The 21,470-nt window shown below is 35.8% G+C and overlaps 1 protein-coding gene across 1 annotated transcript in view; it reads left to right on the plus strand.

Annotated features, from left to right (window-relative positions):
* Diaph3 (diaphanous related formin 3) overlaps window positions 1-21,470 on the plus strand; it is a 450,161-nt gene that overhangs the window by 36,230 nt on the left and 392,461 nt on the right. Inside the window, exon 3 of the mRNA XM_070002884.1 lies at window positions 9,663-9,839. Coding sequence (XP_069858985.1) covers window positions 9,663-9,839 — 177 coding nt within the window. The remainder of the gene's footprint in view (window positions 1-9,662; window positions 9,840-21,470) is intronic.

Raw genomic sequence — 21,470 nt, forward strand, 5'->3', positions numbered from 1 at the left:
TGGGCAAGATAGTGAGTACATTTCTTATCAAACATTGTAGCCTCCTTTGTTTACCCTTCCCATTCCTTCCCAGCCTTCCCCCACCCCCCCACCTAATCCTCCCCCCCCCCCACCAAAGTTGTAAAGTTCGTTTTCGACATGACAACTTGTACTTCTCATTGTTGTAACGGGTCTACCTGTATCTGTATTTAAACGACTTGTTTTTCCCCTTCCCCTCCACAAATTATACCGACATCAAATACAGTGAAAGCAGGGGTTATACTCTACTCCTACACTTGTATACCCTTTGTCTCTCCATTTCTGTGTTCCCCCTTACCCTCCCAAAGACAGATAAATGAACAAACAAGACAAAAAGAAAAGAAAACAAAAACAACAAAGAAAAAACCTCTTGTTTCCATTTTCTGGAGTTCATTTAAGTAATATTTTATATGATAGAAGTACATAGGTGTTGTACCTTTGTGTTTTCTCCTAAGAGTATTTTCCTTTGGTCTCACTGTGTGTGAATGCCTGGAGTCCTGTATAATTTATAATATTCCACTGTATTTTGCTCTAGCTTCTGCAAATGAGAGAAAACATGTATTGTTTGGCTCTTTGAGCTTGGCTCACCTTACTTAACATCATTTGTTGTAGGTCCATCCATTTTGTCATATAATTCTTATATCAGCTTTATATGGTTCCCTGACATATCTCATTTCAATCTTTCTTGAGGGACTTTCTCCATCCCTGAATTAATCATCATTCCTTTCTGTTGATAATTATGTTTTTCAGGGGTCATTTAATACATTTCACCTTGTTATAATTAGTTGTTTGTTACATACTTTCCCCCCATGTGGTCAGCATCATAAGAGATGGCACTGCATTTTATATATTTGATTATTTAGTACTTGTCTATTCATAAGTTTAGCAAGTACCAACTGAGTGCTAGCTGTCTCCAGGTAGTGTATTACGTAGACCAACTATCCACCAGTGACTTCCTTTGTTGTCTCTTGGTGTAACAAATGGCTCCAATACGTACCTATAACAGCAAAGGACTCAGCCTCTGCGGGTCAGGGAGGTTGCTTATCTGGGCAATTCTGGCTTAGGATCTCTCATGAAGCTGCAAGCTATAGTCATTTAAAGGCTTGACTGTCACTTCCAAAATGGCTCACTCACATGGCTGTTGGCAAGAGACCATTTCTATCTTTCCCTCCCTCTGTCTCTCTCTTCTGGCGATACTGGGGCTTAGACTCAAGGCTATGTTAGCTTGCTGGACAGATGCTCTATTGCTTCCACTGTAACTGATGTTAGTCTGTTTATTTTTGAGACATGGTCTCCCTTTTTTTTCCCCCCTTGCTGACTTGCACCATGGTCCTCTTATTTAGGTTTTTGGTCCTAGGTTTGAACTCAAGGGCCTGGGCACTATCCCTAAGCCTCTTTGTGTTCAGTGCCAGCTCTTGACCATTTGAGCCACAGAGTTACTTCTGGCTTTTTCCAGAGTAGTTTACTGGAGATAAGAGTCTCATGGACTTTCCTTCCTGGGCTGGCTTTAAGATGCGATCCTCAGATCTCAGTCTCCTGAGTAGTTATTGAGGATTACAGGCATGAGCCACCAACTTCTAGTTGATTATGGATTTTATGTCATTTATAGACCTGTGTGACACTATGGGGCAGGAGCAGATGGCACTTTACATGAGGAAGTCACCTGTGGCAGAAGAGGCAAGCAGTGTTATTTCCTGCTGACAATTCTCTATGATTAGCACTGTCACCACAGGTTTAAATAGATGACATGGATTATGGTAACAATAGCAAGTGGTTGACTGAGCAGAATGCAGAAGTAAGATTCTGGAGCCATGGTTTTAATCAGCAAGTTTCCTATTTTGTAATAAAGCTGATTAGAAAGCCAAACTGCTTTTTTAGTTTAGTGCCCTCTAAATTACAATAGGAATTGTTTGATAGGTAATTTTAAGCAAAATACTTTATTCTATATTTCAGGTATGTGTTTAGTTGGAATTGGTTCTATAATTAGGAAGAACTTTTGTTTGTTTAATAATTCTCCTGGATTGCACAAAAATCTTCTTTCTTAGTTTTAAGGAAGTATGTTTATGATCATATGTGACTTTTTACTGGGCAGTGAAATTATAAGATGACTAATGATTACCCTATCTTCCTTTTATATCAAAACCCCACTGCTCTTTTGGTATTTACACAATGCTTTGTTAATGGAAACCCTAAACACTAAGTTTTCATTATTGCATCTTATACTGTAGCTAAAAACCCAGATAGTGTTTTTTTTAAGTGCTTGTTTTTGTTTAATTAATTTTATTTAAGCTGTCATTACTGATTATCAGTATGATTACTCAGTATGAGATAATACTCAGTAGGGTGCTCATTTAACTTCCCCTGAAGATAAGTGATATTAATTTATAAGACTTAGTGTACCCCAGACACAGTCAAAGCCTTCTTAATTAATGTGGTTGTATCACCTCCAAATATCATTAGAACACAATTCCCCAGTCATAAGTGTTTATTAACCCATTCTTCGACCAGTTTGAATTGTATTTTTAGCTTGACTTTAAAAGAATTCCATTTGAAATTAGGAAATTTTTATATGACATTTTTATATGACAATTTTTATATGACAATAACATAAGTTGTAAAACATACAAACTACCCTCAGCCAGTCTGTCATCTGTAGTAGTCAAAGGATGAGGATTTCTATTTTTCTCTACATAGGTATTCTTAACATTTGTGTGCTCCAATTTGCCTTGCTTTAAAAGAAATTGCATGTGAGAGATGAATTAGGAAATGCTCTTTTTCATTTGTGAATGGAATTATAGAAGTACAACTTCAAAAATGTGAAATTTTTTCAGGACATTTAAAATCTTCTTTACAAGCAGATGTTGTAATAGTGCCTCGATGTTGTGTTACCTGGAGTGCTCCTGGGGGCACTCCAGGGTCTGTTTTTCCTTTAAGCTTGAAGTCTTCAACAGATTGAATTTACTGTTTTGGGTAGAGGGAGGAGAATTGTATTTTCCTCCTAGGTTCCTTTATTTTGTCTTTTATCTCCTAATAAGGGGAAGTAAAACATTACATTGAATGAACTAAACACTGATCTTTGCATGTTCACTTCCTTTTTGGATCTGTGTAGATTTAGAAGCTAGAAGGAAGTTATGCTAAGTTTTCCTGACTTGTCTTTGGCCAACTATATAGAGTGGTGAGGTGCAAATTTTCTTTACCTTTTGGTTAAAAATCAAAGTTTCTCTCAGATCTTATGTACTAAGCATGTTGAAGATGTATGCTAATTCTATTTTATTATTTTTACACATTACATTATCTACTGATATAAATGTAGTTGTACTGCTCACATAATAGTTGTTTTTCCTTTGTGCTATTCTATAAGCCAAATACTATGAAATTTTAATGTAAAAGAGTGTTTGGATCATATCCTTTATGTAGTCTCTTCATTGTAAAGAGTAAATAAATGTATTCAACCTAGTGCTACATTTCCACACTCAGGAACTCTTTACCATTGTTACTATTATTATTTTAAAAATAACTTTTAGAGATTCTTATTTGAAAAGATACTGGGTCTTTGTGAAAACGCATTTTATGAAATGCTCTGATTCATAGAGCATTAGGTTATGTATTTACCTCTCAAGTACTTCAACCTACTGTTTTCACTTATTGACATGTTTACATTTTTAATATTGATGCTGCATTAATGATGTTTTGCTTAATTTCACTTTCTCATGTGTTTGGCATACTAATGAAGTTACACTTGTTGCATGTGAGGAGGAGTCACTGTAGTTTCTATACTTAAGAATTGATTTTTTAAGTGGTTGAACAAGTTTACACTCCCACCAACAATGCAGTAAGGTTCCCTTCTGGCCACATCCCCTCCAGCATCTATTGTTATTAGATTTCTTGATTATAGCCATTCTAACTGGGGTGAGGTGGTATCTCAATGTTGTTTTGATTTGCATTTCTTTTATGGCTAGAGAGGTTGAGCATTTCTTCATGTGTCTATTGGCCATCCTTTCCTCTTCAGAGAAGTTTCTCTTTAAGTCTTTAGCCCACTTATTTAAGCAGTATGGAGGTTCCTCAAAAGACTCCACATAGAGCTCCCCTATGACTCAGCAATCCCTCTTTTGGGCATTTACCCAAATGATCACACATAAGACCATACTAAAGCTACCAGCACAACTATGTTTATTGCAACATTATTTACCATAGCTAAGATATGGAACCAACCCAGATGCCCCTCAGTAGATGAATGGATCAAGAAAATGTGGTATATATACACAATGGAATTCTATGCCTCCATCAGAAAGAATGACATTGCCCCATTTGTTAGGAAATGGAAACACTTGGAAAAATTGTATTAAGTGAAGTAAGCCAGGCCCAAGGAAACATAGGTCCCATGGTTTCCCTTATTTGTAATAACTAGTATATGTCTGAGACAAGCAGAAAAGGCCAGATAAATTGATGTTAGGGGAATGAACCCCAAGATAAGTATTCAAATTTTTTTTGTTTTTGTTTTTTCCTTTCATGCAATTGTTTCTAACATATCTATGATGATTTCTATGTTGCTTTGTATGTCCCTCCCCCACGGTATAACCCCTGCTTTCACTGTATTTGATGTTGGTATAATTTGTTGAGGGGAAGGGCAAAACAAATCATTTAACTAGGGATACAGGTGGACCCATTGCAGCAATGAGATGTACAAGTCGATGTGTCGAAAAACAAACTTTACAACTTTGGTGGAGGGGGGAGAGGGTTGGGTGGGGGGAGGTGGAAGGGTATGGGAAGGGGAAACAAAGAGGAGGCAACAATGCTTGATAAGAAATGTATTCATTATCTTGCCCATGTAATTGTAACTCCTGTACGATATTGTCACAATAAAAAAAAGAAAAATAATTGATTTTTTATTGTACAGAAATTAAGACACTCTAAAATGTGGTTCAGAAAATGGAGGGAGTAACTAGATCCATGTCATTTGGTGTTTCCTAGTGTTTTGAAACAAATAACCATAATTATAGTAGAAATCTTTGCAGCAATGGTCACCTATAAAGGTAACTTGACAGGTGTTGGTTATTTTGAAGCAGAGAATGTCAGTGTTTGGTAATTAGATGCCACTCTTTTTTTTGGCATTATATATTATGGTACATACCCCTTTCTACATTTCTATGTAGCTATATAATTACCTGTTTATATGCTTATCTCTACTTGATTGTAAATCTTATACATCTTATTTATCTTATATCAACAATATCTGATACTTCTCCATCCTCTTCATTTCTTTTCATGGATCTGAGATTCCATGTAGTAGTATCAGTTTTCTTTAGCCTGAAAAACTTCATTAATACTTTGATAGTAGGGTCTCCTGGAGGCAGATTCTGTTTCTAATTATTTGGTTCTTACTTAGGAAAGATTTATTCACTTCATATAGAATCTCAGAATTGCAATGTGTTCTTCAGACTTTGGAGTTTCTGTTCCATTGCCTTTCAGCACAGTTGCCTTTGTTTCTGGTGAGAAGTTAGCTGTCATAGTATATAATTTTTCAATATGATGAATATTTATCTGTACCTCTTTGTTTTGGTCTTTATAGTTTTAAGATTATAAAGTAGTTAATGGTGTGGATTTTCTTGTTTTCTTTTCTTTGCATTCTCCTTAGGGTTTTTAAATTATTTATTTATTTATTTATTTATTTATTTATTTACTGTTGGTCATGGGGCTTGAACTCTGGGCCTGGGCGCTGTCCCTCAGCTCTTCAGTTCAAGGCTAACACTCTACCACTTGAGCCACAGTGCCACTTCCAATTCTCCTTTGGTTTTACTGGACTGCTTGGATCTCTGAATTTATACTTCTAGATATGTATATTTATACATGTATATATGTATGTATATATCTGGCTATCCATCTACATACATACCTATATACATATAGATTATATAAATATTTGTTGTATACCATTCTTGCTTTCTCTTATGCTTCTAGACCCCAATTACTTTGTGTAACAACATTTTGTATTATCACAGATCTTCCTTTCCCTCCCCCTTATATCCCCTTTGTGGATAAAGTGATTTCTGTGATAATTTTGCTCCTGAAACAAATTCCCTATCTCTCATGGTGTCCAACTACGTTGTTCATTATATCCTTTAGCAGTGTGAACTGCCTGTCTGGTAATTCTAACATGTGAACCATCTCTGGGTTTACTCCTTCTTTTGGACTGTGGGTCTATTTCCATGCTCTTTTGTTTGTCTTGACATTTGATTGAAGTATAGTAAAAATGAAAGTATATAATATTTCTCCTGTGTGCAAGAGTTGGAGGGGCGGGCAAATCAGTTTGATCTCCAGTTGAGCTAAGCAGGCTTTGTTGCTGCTTTAGTTTTGATTCAGCTCATCTGTGGCCTCATATGTTATGAGGGCTTGGGATCTGAGTATTATTGAGCATCTGACTTTCTATTTATGACTTGACAACTGAACTACCAGCTCTTCAATCTCTGGGATATTTTTTTCTGCTTTTAAGCCCCGATGTCCATTTTTAGGATTTAGAGTTTTCTTTTTGTTTCCAGTTCCACATTTCTCCCTCTTGTTTACTGAGAACATTCTTTCTAAGCAGCTGTCCTGCCCCTTGTCTTTCAGAAAGCACCTGTCTAGTACTCTGTGAAGGCATGAAATGTTTCATGGTTGGTTCTCTCAGGTCTTTTGCCTTGTCTGCCATCTTAGGAAAGCAGCTGTTTGCAGCTGGTGGAGACCTCACATGACTCAAGAGAATTCTTGCTTAGGGTTCTTACTCTGCTCCAACCATTGGCATGCTCCCAAATGCAGATGACCAAGACCTGAGGGAGAGTTGGTAGGTGGGAAGAGACTTGATGTATGTCTGAGGCTTTATTAATAAAGACTTCTTGAAATTCTAATTTCTTGTAGGAGCACCCATGGCATTGTTAAATTATTGATAATAATTTGACAAATAATGGGTTTGTCACCCACGGCAGTCCAAGTATTAAAAATTTGGCTGTGCTTCCTTTACTTTTATTGTATTTATCCCTGACAAACTGGGGAGAAATAATGTTACTTCTCAGTATTCAATTATTTTTGTGGCCTTAGCTTTATTTACTTATTTGTTGGTTATGGGGCTTTTACTCCGGGCCTGGGTGCTATTCCTGAACTCTTTGTCTCAAGGCTAGTGCTCTACCACTTTGAGTAACAGTGTCGCATCCAGTTTTCTGGTGGTTAGTTGGAGGTAAGAGTCTGACAGACATTCCTGCCTGGGCTGACTTTGAACCGTGACCCTCAGATCCCAGTCTCCTGAGTAATAGTCCCCAGTGCTTGGTGGCCTTAGCTTTTTGGAAGGTTGAAAACATACATAATATTTAAAATTTTCTGGTTTGGTTTATATCTTGGGAAGAAAGCAATGGTTTTATTGAAACTACTTTCTAAATTTTATAGGAAGTTGCCATATTCCTAGAACTTTAAGTGTAGGTGATGTTAGATGGATTAAATATAATTGTGGTATTTAGTATTTTTCTTAGACATTTTCATCATAGTAAATGTGGGGGCTATTTTCTTTTTTCTTTATTTTTCTTATTGGTGGATCGTGGGGCCTGAACTCTGGGCCTGGGCACTGTCCTTGAGTTCTTCAGCTCAAGGCTAGCATTCTACCACTTGAGCCACAGCACCACTTTGGCGTTTTCTGCTTATGTGGTGCTAAGGAATCGAACCCAGGGCCTCATGTATGTAAGGCAAGCACTCTACCACTGAGCCACCTTTCCAGCCCAATGGGGGCTTATTTTCAATGGTAAACATTCTCTTTATATCTGTATCTTATTAGTTGAGAATATCCTGTTATTTGTGGTATTGGCAACTAAACTGTAGGCCTCGCATTTGCTAGGCTGGCACTCTACCACTTGAGCTATATCTCTAGCCCCTTTTTGTATTGGTTCTTTTTGAAGTAGGGTCTCATTTTATGTCTAGGCTGGCCTGAGCTGCCATCTTCCTAGTTGTACTTTCCTATGTCCTTGGGGCTGACCGGTGAGCATCACTATACTCAGCATTCTTCTTCCCTGTAGCTGGGATAATGGGTATGCACCACTGTTCCCAGTCATTTGTTGAGATGAAGTCTCATGAATTTCCTTTCCTGAGTTGACATCAAATTGTGATCCCCTGATCTTTGCCTTCTAACTAGGAACTCCTATTTTTTAGTGAATTAAATAATCAATACTATGACATTGTCCTTTTAAATTGAGATGTTAGGAATCATATTAGGTCTAATAGAAGTTTTTGTGCTAATAGAAATGTTCTATATATCTTTGACCAATAATGGTAGCCCTATCTACAATTGACTTTTGTGCACTTGAAATTTTTCTAGTGAAGCTAAGTAACTACTAACTTTTCCATAAGATTTAACTTAATTCAATAGCCTATAGTGGCTAGTTGCTACTATGATGAGTTTCATGATGAAAACAATAGTGTAGTATATAAGGAAATTATGAACAGTTCATAGAATCACTGATTTAAAATCTGTCTAAATACCTACTTTAAGAGTTTTAGTCCTTTTGGTAGTTTAAAATTATATGAGTCTTGAAAAAGAGTCTGGTTCTCTGTGAAGAATAGAACTTGTAAACATCAAACAATTTTGGATGAATTAGGTTTTTAACCTAACACCTACATCTTTTAAAATATCAACAAACTATTTGACCTCATGTTTAGATAAGACATTTTGCTGGACTTCCTGGTGTCTTGGTTCTTGATAATTCAGGTAGAAATTGGAATAAATATCCCATACTAGCAAACAAATAAAACAAGCAAGCTATTTGACTTTTGTAGGAAACAAAAATCTAGATTTATTTTCTAAAGTTTTAATAACCATGCTCTCTGTATGTTCAAGAAGTTCAAATACAGACCAAGCTGGGCAAAGAGAATGTATTATCAGACTAAAAAACTGTGATGCTACAAGTAAAATTCACTTCTTAAAATTCTTAAATTCCATTCATTATTTATTCTTCTCTCTGACTTGCACTAGGAGATGGTATACATTAGGGCATTTGAAAAAGGGCCGAGAGGTGTTCTAGGGCGGGACTCTAAGTGTAAGTTTGCTGACTTAATTTTTTTTTTTTTTTTTTGGTTGGTTGTGGGGCTTGAACTCTGGGCTTGGGTGCTGTCCCTGTGCTCTTCAGCTCAAGGCAAGTACTCTGCGGCTTGAGCCACAGCGCCACTTCCCGTTTTCTAGTGGTTTATTGGAGATAAGAGTCTCACGGACTTTCCTGCCCAGGCTGGCTTTGAACTGCAATCCTTAGATATCAGCCTCCTGAAGGATTACAGGCGTGAGCCACTGGCGCCCGGCTCTGACTTTCTTTTGTAAAATGACTTAGTTTGCTAATCTTTATAGCGAAGGCCACTTGTCCTTGGAACCTCAATACTATAATTTTATGCTTTTAAAATTAGGAATCTTTGGAGATTGTGTGATTTTTCTTTTGCCTTTATATAAGACAGTTATTGAACACTTTCCATTTTTCATATTTTTTGTTACTAATTTTAAGAACATTAATTATGAATACTTTTTGACAAAATTACAGAGACAAAGTGATTGATTCTGTTTCCCCTTTTCCCCTTCAGTATTGATAATGAGATAAATGTTGAGAGAAGAAATACTTACATTTTTTTTTAATCTTTCTTTGTAGCTTGACAAATTTGCCAGCATAAGGATGCCTGGAAGCAAGAAAGAAAAACCTCCTCTACCCAATCTAAAGTCTGTGTTTGCAAGCACTGAGTACTCATCTGTGTCTTCAGAGATGACAGAAAACATTCCAAAGCCACTGTCAGACAGTGAAGTCTTAAAACTTTTTGAAAAGATGATGGTAAGAATTTTGAGTTTCTTTCTTTCCTTCTTTCCTTCTTTCCTGCCTTCCTTCCTTCCTTCTTTCCTTCCTTCCTTCCTTCCTTCCTTCCTTCCTTCCTTCCTTCCTTCCTTCCTTCCTTCCTTCCTTCCTTCCTTCCTTCCTTCCTTCCTTCCTTCCTTCCTTTCCCTTCCTTCCCTTCCTTCCTCCCTTCCTCCCTCCCTCCCTCCCTTCCTTCCTTCCTTCCTTTCCTTTCCTTTCTTGTGCTGGGGCTTATACTTAGGGCCTCAACCTTTTTTGACTTTTTCACTCAAGGATGACACTCAACTTGAGCTACACCTCTAATTTCAGCTTTTTGTTAGACAATTGGAGATTAAGAGTCTCCTGGGCTTTTCTGCCTAGGGCTGGCTTCTAGCAGCAATCCGTAGTTCTCAGCCTCCTGAGTTTCTCAAACATCTTAAGAATTTTGATTCTTCTTAAAATGTTTGAGAAACTCTTAGCTGTGCTGAGACTAATGTTAATGGAATGGAACTCATGTTCCATTAAAATAATAGTTTGTTAACATAATAAGTTCTATTAGCACAATTTATGTTAATTTATGTTAATCATCTTGGTCTATAGAATTATTTCAGATTTCATTTAAGATAGCATTTCAGTTATAGATTTTTTTTCTTTTTTCCTTTTTTTGAGAAAGAGCCTCACTATGTAGTTCAGGCTGGCTTTGAACTCATAAACCTTTTGATTTTGCTTTGTGAGTGCTAGTACAGGTTTGTCCCATCATATGTGGTTGATATATTGTCCCTGGATCACAAAAGTAAAGGTCTAAAGAAAAATGTTAAGAGTATATGAAAATGAACATTCTGAAGTATCAAATGGTCTATTTTTTGTTTTTTGAGTAGATTATCTACATGGGCCAAGTTCAGTTTGTTTTTAGAAGATGATCACTGTGTTCTGCCGCTTTCTCTAAGTATGCTTTTTTTTTTTTGGGTCCAGTCCTGGGGCCTGAACTCTGGGCCTGAGCACTGTCCCTCAGCTCTTCAGCTCCCTCAGCTCTTCAGCTCAAGGCTAGCACTCTACCACTTGAGCCACAGCGCCACTTCCAGCTTTTTTTTTCTTTTTGCTTATGTGGCGCTGAGGAATTAAACCCAGGGCCTTAGGCATGCAAGGCAAGTGCTCTACCACTGAGCCACCTTCCCAGCCCTATGCCTTTATTTTTGACAGTGTTTTATTCTTTTCTTAATTCTCACTGTATTCTTGTTGTTATACTATATATAGTTAATACCTGTATATGTGAACCTTCTCCTTTTCTAGTAGAGACACATAGTATCCTTTGGGACAGGCCTTCTTCAGTTAGTTTTTAACTGTGATTCTTTGATTCAGCCTCTGGTTTTTAAGCTGGATGAACTAATTTGACCAAAACTCACATGTATTAAGTATATTCAAACCATTTGCCACAAATAAATGCTAATTTGGTCTAAACAGATTTATTTACCTATATACTTCCTACTTTCAGGTTGCTTATCTCCCAGGATTTAAATCTAACATTTGAAAAATTAAATGAGAAATGCCAGAAGGTATTATTTAATAAAAGTTTTTTTGTAAGTTCAGAAACAACTTTAGTTTTTGAGATATCTAATTAGCTTCCCAGGAACAACAATAGATAAGCTATTACAGTAGTTTAGGAAAATTTAGTAGACGAGGTGAACGAGGGTCAAATCTTAATTCAGAATTTGGATTAGCAAAGGGAAGTGTAGTATTTTGAGATGGAGGAAATAGCAGTAAGGAAAGATGTTGAGCTAGAGAACAAATAGCTCCAGGGGGACCAAAACCAGATCAGAAAAATTAGATTGGAATCATAACTAGGGACAGTTTATGAAAGGATTTTATATATGTCAATCAGAAGAGTTGTATTTGTTTTTTGAATCTGAGAAATACTACTCCCTAGTCTTGTCATTGTTCAGATGGACTGCACAATCTATTTGTATTGCCTTGCCTTATTCTCTGTTCATCACAATATTTGTGTCCAGGGTTAATATGACTAATTTCTGTCTTCATAGGGTTTTTAAAGCAGTGTCCATGATTCCTAAGGCTCTGTCTACCATCTTTCTCTCTGTCTCTCTCTCTCTGTCTGTCAATAAAGATATAAATTTTATATCTATGACCACTATAATATATATATATATATATATATATATATAGATGTATCTCTATATATGTAGTTTTCATTTTTATTTTTGCAAAAACTGGGAAAACTCATCTATTATACCACCTTTCAATGAGATGCTAATTTATTTTGCTAACTATACATGGGTTATTGCTTCACTCTTGGTACGATGTGCTTCTATAATTTTAGCCAAGAACAAAGAAAACTTTACCTCTCCTTGCTGGTCTTTGCTACTGTCAATGAAGCTTGTATGGGAGGGCTCTTTTTTGTGTACTACCTGTGAGAACTCTCATGGATGCACGATATGTGGTAACACCCTAATTTCTGTGAAATTTTGCAATGGAACTTTTATGGCTCAGTTGTGATTACCTGAACTTTTAAAAAATCATATCTGTGGGTGCTATCTGAGTAAGTAGCCTATTGATCTTTAACATTTGTGAAGATCACATTTTTATTTTATTTTAATTTAAATCACAAGTAGTTAAAAGAACAACTATCTAGTGAGTACTGAATACAGGTTATTCTTTTATTTTATTACTCTTAGAGGAGGTAGAAAGCTATCAGTTATACAATCAGGACAGATGGATTTAGGCAATTTTGAAGTGATTACAGAATGATTTTTAAATAATCAAGCCAAATCATTTATGAAATTTTAATCTACTTGACAACAATTCAAGGCCACCCAGGGCTACATAGTGGGTTCAAGGCCAGTTGGAGCAATATAGGGAGACTCTATCCTAAAAAACCAAAGTCTGGAATTGTAGCCTAGCTGTACAGTACCATGTGCCATTTCAAAAAGAAATTCAGTCATTAGCTATTTTGACCTTTTGTCATTTGTTCCAACAGAGATTTCATACTGTTTAAAATTGTACTTGTTTTTTGTTTTGATACTATGCAGTTTTAAAAATGATTCTTATTTACCAATTATCAGAAGTATTTAATTTTTTTATGGAGTAAAAGCTTTGTTTTGAAGAACTCCTCTTTTTCCCTTCTTAAGATAGTCTTTTTGAAGGATTGTGCTTACTTGATTACTTGATGAATGCAAAGAACAGTGTAATACTTCAACATTTTTACTCATTTTACTTAGGAAATTGATTTACTTGGTCTCTAATATTCTAGCTTCCATGTGTTTTCCTAAAGTAATCGTCACTTTTTAGTTATTCCTCTTAGGGGTTTGATTTTTGTTTTAAGCTGTATTTTTAGCTGAAAGCCCATCTTGATTTTTAAATGAATTTTAGGTTCAAGAAATAGTTTTATTTGTCACTATTTATACATTGTACATTTCTGAAGTTAGTTTCAGTAGTGGTTTCTAGTGTACTTTTTGTAGATACATCTGTTTTTGAATAAGGTAAGCAAAACTGGCACAGGGTGAACTTGATTTGTTTATTCTAGTTGTTCCCTCTTTAAACCTGGCCTCTTATTTATTCTTGACCCCAAGTAAAATCTCAAGCAAGCCTCAGAGCTTTCCTGGTAGCTTCAAATAAAATCTCTAGCCTAATACAAACAGCCTAGTAGCATCCAAAGAATACTTCTTCCTTTACCTCTTTTGAGTTTGTTGTATTTGGAGTTTGCAGCTGGGGCTTTTGTGGGAGTACTTGGCCTCTGTTTCCACTCCTAGCTTTTCTTTCTTTCTCTCTAGATTGAATTTGTCACCTCCAGGATTGAATTGGATAGAAGGAAACAAATATCTGCTGGTCTAGGGTGTTTATAGCCTGCCCTTGGTGTTGTATGTAGGGTGTTAGATTAGTCTCCAATGTAGTACTGTTGTAAGAAATTACTGAAGATGGATGGATTTAAAAGAATCTAAATGAATTAGAGTTGTGAGATTGAAAATCCAGTTTGGCTCTACTGGTTCTATAGGTTTTATAAGGCCAAAGTCAGTGGTAGTTGGCCAGGGGTTTAATGGAGGCTTTATGAAGGATTTTTTCAAATTCATTCAGGGTATTAGCAGAATAAGACCCTTGCAATTGTGGACCTCTGTCTGTGCTGACTATAAGCTGGGCCTGCTCTTTGTTTCTTCAGGCCTTTCTCCAGTCTTTTATCTGTGATCCTGCATCTCAGGAGTTACCTGCTGTCTACTGATGTGTCAGTCTTCTGTCTCTATCCAGAGGAAGTTCAAGGGCTCATAACAGAAGAAGCTCAACAAGAAGAAGCTCATAATTAGGATGATTTCTTGTTTTATGGTCCATCACCAGCCCCTTTAGCAATGTAATATAACACATTAATGGGATCCAGGGATTAGGACAGTGGTCTGTTTTTGTGGGCCATTTTGTCAGGCAAATGCTGATACTTCACTGCTCTGGGGTTATAACCATGCTTCTCCCTATTCTTACCTGTAATTCTCATGTCACTGGTGACTTCTTCCTTGGTTGCCACTGTATTCCAGGAGGATCCATTCCATTGCTGGCGTTACCTTTTGCATGTAGTACTTTTTAGATGGCTCAGGCCTGAATCTTTGTCTCTGAGATCCATTTTTTGTTCACGTGTTATATCTTTTCTCTTGACTTCTCTGGCTGTTTCCTTTGGTTGTTTCTACCAATAGCTTATAATTTTCACAACTTTGTTTCAGAGGTGTACCTCTGTAACTGTAAATAGATTTCATTTTTTTGTCAATCCTGAGACTTAAACTCAGGGCTTGGGTGTTATCCCTGAGCTGTTTTTGCTGAGGGCTAGTGTTCTACCACTTTGAGCCACAACTCTTCTTCCGAGATAAGAGTCTCACAGATTTTTCTGCTCAGACTGGCTTTGAACTGAGATCCTCAGATCTCAGCCTCTGTAGCTAGGATTACAGGCATGAGCTACCAGTGCCTGGTTGTAAATGGCTTTTTAATAAACAGATTTTTACAACATGGGACAGGGTAGAACATTTCCTCTTGTTGGCATAACTTATGTCTCCTTCTTTTTTCTCTTCCTGATTTTCATCCTGGCTAGTTGTTTCTGTGTTTCCTCTTCTATTGTTTATTTCCTCTACGTGGCACCTCCTGCAGTGTCTTCATACATTTTGTTTTTCTGTGTACTACAGGCAGGTTGGAACCCTTCCATGTTACAGACTGACTCATATATTCTAATACCTTCCTAAATCTTCTCTAGAAGAATAGCTGTAATCCAGCTCTGTAAAAGAAGTAGATGCCACTGCATCAGAAACTGAACACATCAAATAACAATAGCAGCTACATACTTCTTTAGTTCTTTATCTGGGAAACATACTGAAATCTATGTACTGCTTGATAATATAAACACATTAGTGTTGTCCTTATTAGTACTGATTAGTTCTCCAAAAGCTTTTGGTTTAGATTACTATAGTGGCCTCTTCTATTCATATCTCCATTTCCCTATTTGAGAATTCTTATCCATACTGTGTCTTAGCCCAGACATTAGCCTTTCTATCTTCTCACACTCCTTCAGACATAATTATAGTTAACTGGCCTCTCATAGCTGCTCAGTGGGAGTTTTTAAGGAATTCATTTTTTGATTGATTGATTGATTGTTTTGATATCTGTCTCTGCTACATTACTCCATGAAGTATTTATTATAATCCCAAACAAATGTCTGTAGATAAGTGAGACTTCCTGAGGATTAGATTTTTCTTTTTTGGTCATTCTGGAAATTGAACTGTGGGCCTTATGCTTGCTTGTCAGAGTGCCCTACTCCTGAGTTACACCTCCTGCTCTTTGTAGCACTAGTTGTTTTGAGATGGGGTCTTGTTTTATGTCTAGTACCATGCATGGACTACAGTCTTCCTATTTTGTGTTTTCCTGTAGCTGGGGTGACAGATTTTGCTACCATGTTAGTGTCTATTGAGATGGAATTTTGTAAAATTTTTCAGCCAAGGCTGGCCTGGGACCATGATTCTCCCAATCTCAGTTTAAGTACTAGAATTTACAGGTATGAGATCTCAGTGCTCAGGAAATTCCCAAGATCCTATCTTTTCCTTCATTCTTAGATCCTAAGATTAAATGGAGAATAGCTTTATTTCATAGACTGACCAATAACACAAAAACATTAATGAGTAGAAGAGATTTTTCATCACATTTATATCTTTTTTCATTTTCTCACTTTTATTGTCTGTTGAGAGGATGAGAACTATGCAAGAAAGGTCATCTGTCAGGATGTCACCATTATCAGGCATTAAATGAGTGCCCATGATAATCAGAGTCATTCTGACAGAAATGAAATTCTGGAATCCCTGTCCAGAATTGTGGTAAGTGTGGAAAAATGATCTAATAAAATTGCTTCAAGTACTTATATCTGAATAGTGATGCTGTAATCATTTCCTGGGAAGATATTTATCAGACTTTCACGTAATATAGGAGAAAGCACATTTGTAAAAATGTCACCATCATCTTTTATGTGTGTGTTTGAAGTCTGTCCTGGAATTAAGAGCTTGGATGACCTGCTGTGTGTGTGTGTGTGTGTGTGTGTGTGTGTGTGTGTGTGTGTGTGTGTGTGTGTGTGTGTGTGTGTGTGTGTGTGTGTGTGTGTGTGTGTGTGTGTGTGTGTGTGTGTGTGTGTGTGTGTGTGTGTGTGTGTGTGTGTGTGTGTGTGTGTGTGTGTGTTTATTTGGCTTTTTGTGAGAGAAAGGAATGCAGATAATACTGCAGGTATTCATTCATGTTTCTTTTAAAACATTTCTGTGTATAATATAAAATTATATTGAAATACTTTGCCAATTATAAAGTACTTCAGGGATATCAAAAGTATAGAAAATAATATAATAAATGCCATCATAGCTATAATTGAAGTTCTTTGTGTACTTAAGTTATACTTCAAATACATTGTTTACTCTCTCTTACTAGAGATGAGCAATAATGTCGGCTTGATAGTTCTCATTGATTAAAAAACCCTTTTCCTCTGCAGCTAGCATAGAAAACTCTCTTTTTACTCAGAATTGATGCTAAGTTGCTGAATCAGTGCCCCATAACTCTCTAAAACTTCAGTTCATATTTACTACAAATAAGATCATCATCATATAGAACTGTAACATAGCTACTAAAACTAGAGACTTAACACTGTGATCACTTTACACCAGTTACTCCTCAGACACTCTTCAGACATGGCTAGTCATTGAGTCCAGAATCATGTACTGAATTTCATTGTCATGTTCCTAAAATATTCACTTGGGAACAGTTTTTCTCTTTCTTCATATTTTATGAATATGATAAGCTTGAAGGTCCGAGGCTGCTTAATTTCCAGAAGGTTCTTTAGTTTGCATTGGTATTATGAGTTTAAATTGGCAATTCTGTAGGATGGAAACAGGATACTACTCGTACTCTAATGGACTTTTCCCATCCATGATCACTAGGGCTAACTGAGTCATGCCTCATTTATTGGCCCTTTGGTAAATTTCTTGTTTGTATTATTTGTTTATTTTTAAAATGTCATCAGTATATTGAATTGTGGAATTTTGTCATACATGATTAATAATTTACTGTGTGTTTAGGTGTATTAAAAATCTTGTCTCAGTCTAAGTTTTTTCACTTGCAGTGGAGTTTGAAGTACAGAAGCATAAATAGAAATGTAAGATTCATTATGATCATGTGAACCTTTTTTTTTTGATCTGGGCAATTTTGTGTATTACCGAAAGTGACCTTTACTCTGATGTAATCTATTTTTCTGTATTTACATCTAAAGATATTAGAATTATGTCTTAAAATTTACTATGAAGTTTGGGGCCATTTTTCTACATAGATAACTAGTTTCTCCAGCAGCATTTATTGATTAGTCTATTGTCTTCCTTAATTTGCAATGCTTCCAGTGTTATGAACTTTATATAAACATATATAGGTTTGTTTCTGAGCTTTGATTTGACCCATTAGTTGGTTCTTCTAACACTGTGTTTATATCTATTGTCTTAATTATTATACCTATATAATAAACTTGTTATCAAAGACTGTTTTTCTTATTCAGCATTAGCTTGGCATTCAGCATTACCTTGGAATTCTTAGACCTTGGCTTGTTAAAAAATATTAATTTTAGAATCAGTTAGGTACTGTCACATGCCCTATATATGTTATATACTCATACACTTCCCCATGTAATCATTGTATAATACAAATATATATTCACATCACAAGGTCTTTATTGAATTTCCTCTTGAACTATAAAAGTCTTCCATATATATATATATATATATATATATATATACACACACATACATATATATTCCTGGGTTTCTTGCTTATATGTAAGGAATAGCTCTTAAAACATTACAGCCAGGTACTGATGACTCATGCCTATAATCCTAGCTACTTAGGAGGCTGAGCTCTGAGGATCACAATTGTAAACCAGATTGGGCAGGAAAGTCTATAGGTTCTTACCTCTAATTAACCATGAAAAAGCCAGAAGTGGAGTTGTGGCTCAAGTGGTACAGCACTAGTCTTGAGCAAAAAATGGTCAGTGGTTGGGAGTCTGTGGCTCACGCCTATAACCCAAGCTATTGAGGCAGCTGAGATCTGAGGATGATGGCGTGAAGCCAGACCTGGCAGAAGATACCCCATGAGACTCTTACCTCCAATTTAACCACTCAAAAACTGGGAGTAAAGTTGTGGCTTAAGTGGTAAAGTGCTATCCTTGAGTGTAAAGAGGCTTAGTGACAGCACCCAGGCTCTGAGTTCCAGCCCCAGGCCTGGCACAAACAAAAAGACCAAAACATCAACAGCCTTGTTAATAAAAATAATTTTTGCTTATTGACTTTGGTATCCAGTAATCTTACTGAACTCTCTTTGGTTTTTGTTTGTAGGGTCTATCTTATTTTCTGTGTATACAGTCTGAAGATCTTTTATTTTACAATCTTTTAATAATTTGTTTCCCCTTTATAATATATTTATTTTCCTTTGCACAATGAAATTTTATGTAATACAAGGTTATAAGTTATCTTGATTATTTTTTCAGATCTGTTATTTTATTTCAAATGTAATTAAAAATTAATGAATAGACTAGAAGTTCTTCTTTGCAGAAAAATTTTCTGTGTCCCAACTAAGAACTTACATCATTGTCCAAAAACTCTTAGTATGCTCTGAAAATTGAGACCAGACTGATCAATTTTCAGTCACTGTTTTCTGATAGCCCAGGAAGCAGCACTAATATCTTTTTCTCTGTTCCTGAAATGTTAAGGAGAGGCTATTTGTTTTTTAGTTTTGTATTTCACTTAAATTAAGTTGGCTTGTCCCTGACTAGATCTGTCTTCCCATAGGATAGATGGTTGATTCTGTTCAGTTTTATTCTTTAAGCTAGCTCTAATTTTCATAATTAATTATGTTAGTGATTGTATAAAGCACATTTGTTTTGTTTATTAGTTCTCATGAATGTATATTGGATTGTAAACATTTAACTTCCTTCACTTTTTCAATCAAAGTGCCCCATGGCACACATTGTTCAAATTTGGTAGTATTTAATTGAATGTGTTTCTTTCTTCACTTTGGTGAATACCATGTTTAAGCAATTAAATGATATAAATCAACCCCCATAGAGTTAATGTTTTTGTGAGCTTTGTAGCCCATATAGAAGCATAATCATCCTTACCTAAGATAAAGTATAGTTTCAGAAGTGGAAAGAAGAGCTAAAAATGAAACTAATGCAATCATATATAACCACACTGTTACTTGATATTTTTTTGGTAGTTAGTGGGAGGATAATCTAGCTTGCTATTTCTTATTGCTTGTCTTTGTGTACATACTAATGAAAAAAAATTTCTACCTTTTATATTCTCTTTTAATTTTATTCACAACTATTCCTTTGATCAGGTAAATAAATGCCCATTTTATAGAGAATATAAATCATTGTATATGAGTATATAAATGATACTGGTCACTTCCAACCAAGACCCTTCTGTGCTAGTTTTTTAAGTGTTAGTAGATGTCCATCAACAGTTGTTTTAATATTCTTTACAAAATCTACTTTTGTATACCATGAACATTTTTTTCTTTATAAAATGAAATGTACATTTACAGTTGACCAGATAAAATGTGAGAGGTTCTGTGAGAATGCTTTGTTTGATCCATTAGTTGTCTTCTTTTCTGTTGGGTAGAAATGAAAATGTCAGAGAAAGGTGGTTTAAGAGCAATCCAAAGAATAATCCAAATATGAGGAGGAAGAGGCAGAAGGATATAGAATAGTGTAAGGCCAATGTCCAATTGATGCATGGATTGTGCTTGCCACAGGGATAATGTCAATGTGTGGTTGTTTCTTCTAGATCCAGATAAATGAAAAAATAAATGAATCAGGAGCATTGGATTTTGCCTGGTAGCAGTCTGTAGCACCATACAATGTCTAGAGAGAGAGAGAAATTTAAAAAGTTCAAATACTATCGTAATGCTTAAATTTGCTGTTTCTGCAGTTAGGTGCTTTGTAGGCACATTATCTTACAACTGAAAAGACCTTTTCTCAGTGTCATTTTGTTCTATAGGAAAGTTTTAATTTTAAGACATGAGTGTTTTATTCTTTATATAATTTATGAGGAAATGGTCATTTATCTGGAAAATTTGAAAAGCAAATGAATGAATCAATGTCAGTAAGTTCTTACTGGCAGGATTACATAATAGTTGTCTGTGACTGTTCAGGCACTACTCAGGTAACTGGTTGAATAGTTCCACTAGGGTTATATTCTAAAACAAATTACACTTGTGCCACATTTTGTATATTTATCTCATATCTTTTTTCTTATTATCTTTAAGTAATTGTACAAAAGAGTTGACATTTAACAAAGCAGTTTATAAATAAAATGCTTTTCTTTTTTGGTCCGGTCATGGGGCCTGAACTCTGGGCCTGGGCGCTGTTCCTCAGCTCTTCAGCTCAAGGCTAGCGCTCTACCACTTGACCACAGCGCCACTGCCGGCTTTTTTTTCTTTTTGCTTATGTGGTGCTGAGGAATTGAACCCAGGGCCTCATGCATGCAAGGCAAGCACTCTACCACTGAGCCACCTTCCCAGCCTCATAAAATACATCTTGATCAGTGTCACATTCTCATTTCTTTCAACTTTCTCATTTCTTGTCTGTTTTCATATTTATAGTACAGAAGAAAAGGTGATAAAGGTGTTTTCTCTTACGTTGTTTGATACTGGAATTAGGATAAACTTAAGTTCATTTTTTATTTTTATTTTTTTAAATTTTTATTGTTAAGGTGATATACCAAGGAGTTACAGTTACATAAATCAGGTTTTGAGTACATTTCTTTTTAGACAATATCATCTCTTCCTTCATTTTCTCCAAGTTTTTCCCCTCATGACTCCCCTTTTCCCCAACTTGTATGGTTCATTTTCAACATAGGAAATTCATTTTTTAATTGAGAAAAGTTACATTGTCCCAATAAACTACAAGCAGAATATTTGACCAAATAATTGTGCTTATGAGTTCTTTATTATTCTCTGGGTATAGGTCATATTTTTCTGGTTGTGGTTCTATTAATGACTTACTCATGTTCCTTTCTATTAATTTTATTGGGGATTATATAGTAAAAGGTTGATACAACAGTGAAAATGTAACCCAACTAT

The sequence above is a fragment of the Dipodomys merriami genome, unplaced genomic scaffold (assembly GCF_024711535.1).
Source record: "Dipodomys merriami isolate MVZ:Mamm:240054 unplaced genomic scaffold, mDipMer1.0.p SCAF_6, whole genome shotgun sequence".
In the NCBI taxonomy this organism is placed as follows: Eukaryota; Metazoa; Chordata; class Mammalia; order Rodentia; family Heteromyidae; genus Dipodomys; species Dipodomys merriami.